The 6,000-nt window shown below is 41.1% G+C and overlaps 2 protein-coding genes across 2 annotated transcripts; one reads left to right on the plus strand and one right to left on the minus strand.

The window, feature by feature from the left end:
* Positions 1–128: 128 nt before the first annotated feature.
* LOC102719016 (tubby-like F-box protein 10) lies at positions 129–3,548 on the plus strand. The gene is made up of 4 exons (XM_006654716.2): positions 129–571; positions 1,045–1,132; positions 1,996–2,125; positions 2,716–3,548. Exons 1-4 carry the CDS (start codon positions 332–334, stop codon positions 3,290–3,292), a joined length of 1,035 nt encoding a protein of 344 aa, XP_006654779.1. The 5' UTR covers positions 129–331; the 3' UTR covers positions 3,293–3,548.
* Positions 3,549–3,680: 132 nt separating this feature from the next.
* LOC102719298 lies at positions 3,681–4,184 on the minus strand. The gene is made up of 2 exons (XM_006654717.2): positions 3,999–4,184; positions 3,681–3,897 (listed from the first exon to the last, which is right to left on the minus strand). Exons 1-2 carry the CDS (start codon positions 4,120–4,122, stop codon positions 3,782–3,784), a joined length of 240 nt encoding a protein of 79 aa, XP_006654780.1. The 5' UTR covers positions 4,123–4,184; the 3' UTR covers positions 3,681–3,781.
* Between the last annotated feature and the right edge of the window lie 1,816 nt (positions 4,185–6,000).

Here is a 6,000-nt window from a genome sequence, read left to right on the forward strand (position 1 = left end):
AATAATAAATTAAATTATAATAAAATAATTAACACCTAAATATCGTTTTAATAAAACAAATGATGAATGGTCCACCGTGGATAAACACGAGGGCAAGATTTTGGATCGCAACGGAGCGGCCAGTGCGGGCGTACCAGTCCGGGATTCTAGAAGCGCAGACGAAACCGTCAAAAGCGCAACAAAATCGCGCGCAGCCGCAGCAGCACTGGATCCATCCGCCTTCCCCGTGGCGACTGGAGTGGAGAGCGCTGCCATTTTCCTTCCCCTTCCCACGATCCGGAGGACGGAGTAGCGCCGCGCGCGCACGCACGCACGCGGGAGGCGGAGGGAGATGGCGGCGGAGGAGGTGTGGGAGGAGGCGGAGGAGGAGGACAGGTGGGGCGGGCTGCTGCCGGAGCTCGTGGCGGAGGTGGTGCGGCGCGTGGAGGCGTCGGGAGGCGAGCGGTGGCCGGCGCGGAAGGACCTGGTGTCGTGCGCGTGCGTCTGCCGCCGGTGGCGCGAGGCCGTGGCGGACGTCGTGCGGCCGCTGCCCGAGTCCGGCCAGATCACCTTCCCGTCGTCACTGAAGCAGGTGAGGAGCCCGATGGGAAATTTTATAGGCGTAGCTTTTGGAACGGAGCAGCAGGGCCGTAGAAATCTGTGTTTTGTGGAGGATTTTTGGAATATCAGACTGAGATCGATATGATCTGCGGAGTATTTGGCAATTTTGGACATTGGGTGGTGGTCTGGGGTTGGGATTCAAGAGAATATTAGTGTTGCTAGTATGTAATGGAACAGATTTATATCTGCCTGAGTTCCAATGTGATCACTACTGTCCATTAGGACGGCTAGGTTTGTGCCAACAATCTTCGTTATCTGGGACATCGTCTCGTTTTCCTTTATTAGATTCAGTAGCTTAGCACATATATTTAGCTCATTAGCTATGCTGATACTGTCCAGTTCTTACAACTTGAAGAGTGGGCTCGAGGCATCTGCATTTGCATTTTGGGGAAGCTATGCAGCTAACGCTATATCCTTTTGCTCCATTCCATGTTGATTGAACAGCCAGGCCCTAAGGACTTCCCAATCCAGTGCGTCATCGAGCGAAACAAGAAGGAATCTATGTTCTATCTTCACCTAGGCTTGTCGAATGGTATGTTTCTAAGGCATAATCCAAATATGTAAGTGCTTCCGTAATGATCTGAAACATCATAGTATTGTATTTCCCTTACTTCTGAATTTCAATTTGAACATCATGTGTTATTAATCAGTCTGATTTGTTTGTTCAAATGAGGTGTGAATAGGTTTTTTTTTCACCTCATCCCTGCATCAGGTTTAGTCATGTTTTTTTAATGACTGTATACAGAACTTATTGCCACCGAATAATCTTGTATTTGAATTGCTTTGCACATTTTTGAGTGACTGGGAGCTTACACATGATACGTTCCTATGGCTACTGTCTACTGCTGATGTCATTAGTTAATAGTTACTGGCTATCGATATGTCTACCTGCTTGATCCTTCTGATACCAAATGTTAGGTTGCTAGTTCTATTTATGTTATCTGCTGAGTCTCTATTTGTTTGCAGTGCAATTATGATCTATATATAACTCAATACAAGATTTCTGCACAGGCTGTATAAGCAGACATATAATAGATAGTTTACACGGGTGATTACAATAGTTGTGTTAGACATGCATTCAGGATAATACTGACACTGTTTATGGTGTTCTTTCTTGATTTCCATGATAAACGAAATTTTCCATAACAAATGTTTTGCACCCTTATCTTTTCACTTTTGCTTATGCTTATAAGCCAAAAATTGAATTTTCAACCTTAAATTTGAAGTTGAATTTAGGGTTTTTTTCAGTGAAGTTTATTTCAGCCTTGGCTTTTAGATCAATAAGAATATGTACATCAAATTTTATTCGTAAATTATTTTTCATTTGCAAAGATGCTGTTTAGAAAAGCCAAACAATCACCCCTAGTAACTATCTATTTATTTCTTGTTTGACAGCTACAATGGATAAAGGGAAGTTTCTCGTGGCTGCTAGAAGGTTTAGGAGGGGCCCCCAGCTAGAGTATATTATTTCCCTTGATGCTGGTGGCCTTTCACAAGGAAACAATGCATATATGGGGAAACTGAGGTAGCTTTCCTGTACTCTGTAGTAATCATTTACTACCTTCCATTGCTCCGTGTGTTTTCTTCTGTTTATTTCTTTTCTCTGCCAACAAACAGGCACATAAACATTTTTTTTCCAAAGAGGACATAATGTACGTAGAGTGATTAATGGGTGATGCCAATACATAGTACAGGATATACAAAATTAGTTGTTTTACTGTGTTGTGACTATTGTACGTTCTGTACATGATTGTGTAAAAGGATATTACCTTAGCCCTTAGGGAGAATACTAAAAATGGGGAGCTTACATAATGGCAGGCTTATGCAAGAAAGCATTGTGTCTTCATGTGCATATCTTTCTCAGGAATGGTATATGCAAATCTTTCATGTTATCTCGCTTATATGCCCTTACTGGTCTTGTGGAATATGTTTTGGAATTTTGCAAACTAACAATTGCTATTTGCTAGGAATTTATGCTAAGCAGTTCTAAAATTGTTGACCATTCATTGTCATATACTGTATTCTCTTTCTATTCCTTGGCGGTACTGTTTGTACAAGTGTTTCATTTGTTATTTCCTCTTTAACTTGATTGTGTTTCTGCCCCACCATTTTTAGGTCTGATTTTTGGGGGGCAAATTTCAAGATATATGACAGCCAGCCACCGTACGATGGTGCAAAAGCATCAAGCACTCGATCTAGCCAGCGTTTTGAAAGTAGCCAACATTTTGGAAGTAGGCGGATCTGCCCCCAAGTATCGACAGGCAACTTTGATGTTGGGCAGGTCACATACAAATACAACCTACTCAAACCCAGAGGACCTAGGAGAATGTTTTGCACAATTGAGTGCCCTTCAACTCAAGAAACCTGGGAGAATTCCCTCAAGACAAAATCTTTGAGGCGCACGAGAACCATTCTACTAAAGAACAAAGCTCCCCAATGGCATGAGCACTTGCAGCTCTGGTGCTTGAACTTTCATGGGCGGGTCACAGTTGCATCCGTGAAGAATTTCCAGCTTGTGGCCGCAGCTGACCCCAGTCACCCAGATAGTGTTGGGGACGAAGAAACAGTTGTCCTGCAGTTTGGGAAGGTTGACAACGATATCTTCACTATGGATTACCTCCAACCTTTGTCAGCATTTCAGGCTTTCGCCATCTGCCTTAGCAGCTTTGGTACTAAACTAGTTTGTGAGTAAACAACAATCTTGTCACAGCGTAGGCGCATACTTCATTGGTAGATGCTGCTGAATCTCTTCTACTGGCTGTTACCATGGCCATCTTTTATTTTGGTTTGGATCATGGTGGTGTTTCTGTATGTACCAAGGAACATACTGTTAATCATGTGGGTTTAGCCGAGCCAAAAAAATCAGGCTAATGTAGATATGCCCTTGCCCATCTGTTATTATTCCGAAAAATCCGTCATTTTAAATTGTTATAAATTGAACAATAATCTGAGCTATATATCATCATGGCGGCTGGTATGGTTAAGTTCAGTAAATTCCTTCTGTCAGAAAACTTGAATGGCATCTGACTTATGTGATCATAGTGAGAGAAAAAAATCGAAGCCCTGAAAGCTGGAACTGATTTGGAATTCTGCAACGAGATGAAATTGCAAAAGCTAGCATCTAAATCTGCCTGCATGTCACAAAAGCTATTGCCTAAAACGAAAGATTGCTAATACATTTCTACTCGTAGGAGTCGCTGCTGGCCTTCGCGACGCCAGCCTCCAGTGTCTCCATCTGCATCTCCAGCAGCTTCAGCCTCTCGTTCATTCGTTGCAGTCTCTTCCTCGCAGCCTCATCTGACAAAGAAGCGCAGGCAGAAGAACTATCAGTTTCTCTCATCTCTGAACGTTATGCCAAGGAGTATGGAATGGCCATTGAAACGGAGGTCTCAACCTACCGAGCTGTGAGGCCTGCTGCGAGATGAAATGCGAAGCAGCCACTTCCTGGCCGTTGTCAGTAGCGACGGTCGTGCTGACAGGTTCACTCGACCTGGGCGTTGATCCTTTCTTCCTCCCAAGCATTTCTGAATGCAGTTTAGCTTCTCCTCCCGTGTTCACTACGCCAGCAGACTGGGTTTCAGGCAGGGTTGTGACTTGCGACAGGTCTTACACATATGCTGTCTTATATACTAATCCTAGCTTGGATCATCTCAGGTTCAATTCATCCGTTGGGTTGGTCTAAAGACTTCATTGATTGGGCTCTAGTCAGATGTCGAACACTAAGTCAAGAGTCAGACCCGTCGACTTGGACCAGACTCCCGGCGGCCAGCCGGGCAATTATGAACGGAGAAGGTCCAATATGAATTCACCGGCTTGGGCCCTGTCAGAAATTTCATAGATCTACGATAGTTGGCTAGGCAGGAGTTATGTTCTCTTGGCTAATGAGAGATATATTATCTGATTTTTATAGTTATTTAATAAATAATAAAATTAATTAATATATAATAATATAATAAAAATATACTCTACAAAATTAAGATGATAAACTTCTATATAAAAACTTTTTTAAAAAAAATTATATCATTTTAACAATTCGAAAAATATGCGCGCAAAATTCTAGAAATAATCTAGACTAAAAAGAACGCAACCATAATGCTTGGCATGAGTCCCTTGATTGTACATTTTTTCACTACTATTCTTCTCCACTTATGGATCATGGATTATTAGGGACATACTACTTTCTAAACTTACTAACGTGCTGCACATGCATTGTAACGGAATTTTATTAGAATAATATAATTAATGTATTATTAAAATAAAGTTAATAAAAATGGTTTGATATATATATATATATATATTAGTTATTTTTACTTTAAAAAAATAAGAAAAAACTTGGGTAGGTGTCAAATTCACCACCATCAATACTCATTTTTATAGGAGTATAGATAAACAGTAAGCTTCATACATAAATTTTTAATATAAAAGTTTCACCAAATGTTTTTCTAAAACAATTTTTTTTGTAGTAGCTAATTTATTCATTTATTTCCTTAAATAATTACAGTCTTCGTCTTAAAATATAAAAACCTAATAGTGGATTTGGACATACCTAGTCCGTTGCACTAGATTTGTTATGCCGGATTATGTTTAATCCAACAATAGATTTTAATATCTTGAGGTGTTTGGACTACCATAATCTGTACTACATATGTCATTAAAAAACTTTATTTTTTAGTCATCTTCTTGGTCTCACAAAGACTTTATTTTGAGGAATTATTACATTGAAATTTGTTAAACTAAAAGACAAATATATTAAGATTAAAATAATATCATACAAATGCATTGAAGTTTGAAATGTGAATAATATTTCAGTCTCCATCATCTTGCAGAAGTATATGAAAGAAAGGTAAAAATGAAGTCTTTATATAATGGAGGAAGTAACTTGTACCGAAAATTTCCGCTAACCAGCGGAAAATAACGGTGCCCCAATGCAAAGATCAGCGAAAAATGCCGTGCTATGTGTTCGGCCGGCCCACGGTTGGTTTTACACGCCGTGTGGCGTTTTCCCAGCTGATCGTCCGTCATTTCCGGGCTAGTTGCAGGCACAGTCGCTCGTCGGCTGATCCCATCTCGCGTCGATGTGCATCCCCGCCTCGACGCGCAAGGACGTGCGCGGTTGATGCGTCCACCGACCGGGCGCGCCTACCGTGCCGGATGCCGTGCGGTGCGGGACTAGCTGCCTGCGCTCGCTGGCGTCCGTCCATCCGGTCACTTGTCCATGACTCCATTTCCATCGCTGTAGCCTGTAGTAGTACTAGCTTACTCCCTCCGTCTCAAAATAAACCAATTTTTCATTTTTACCTATAATTTTTTACTCTTCGTCTTATTCAAAGTTTTTTTGATTGATATTTTTATTTTTATTAGATGATAAATTATGAATAGTACTCTACGTGTGACTAATTT

This window comes from Oryza brachyantha, chromosome 5, assembly GCF_000231095.2.
Source record: "Oryza brachyantha chromosome 5, ObraRS2, whole genome shotgun sequence".
Lineage (NCBI taxonomy): Eukaryota > Viridiplantae > Streptophyta > Magnoliopsida > Poales > Poaceae > Oryza > Oryza brachyantha.

Excerpts from the sequence above, each read along its gene's own strand:
- LOC102719016 (XM_006654716.2), top strand. The coding sequence starts at position 332 with ATGGCGGCGGAGGAGGTGTGGGAGGAGGCGGAGGAGGAGGACAGGTGG. Across the intron at positions 1,133-1,995 it reads TCACCTAGGCTTGTCGAATG|CTACAATGGATAAAGGGAAG; the intron begins GTATGTTTCTAA and ends CTTGTTTGACAG. Across the intron at positions 2,126-2,715 it reads GCATATATGGGGAAACTGAG|GTCTGATTTTTGGGGGGCAA; the intron begins GTAGCTTTCCTG and ends CACCATTTTTAG.
- LOC102719298 (XM_006654717.2), bottom strand. The coding sequence starts at position 4,122 with ATGCTTGGGAGGAAGAAAGGATCAACGCCCAGGTCGAGTGAACCTGTC. Across the intron at positions 3,898-3,998 it reads GCAGCAGGCCTCACAGCTCG|ATGAGGCTGCGAGGAAGAGA; the intron begins GTAGGTTGAGAC and ends CTTCTTTGTCAG.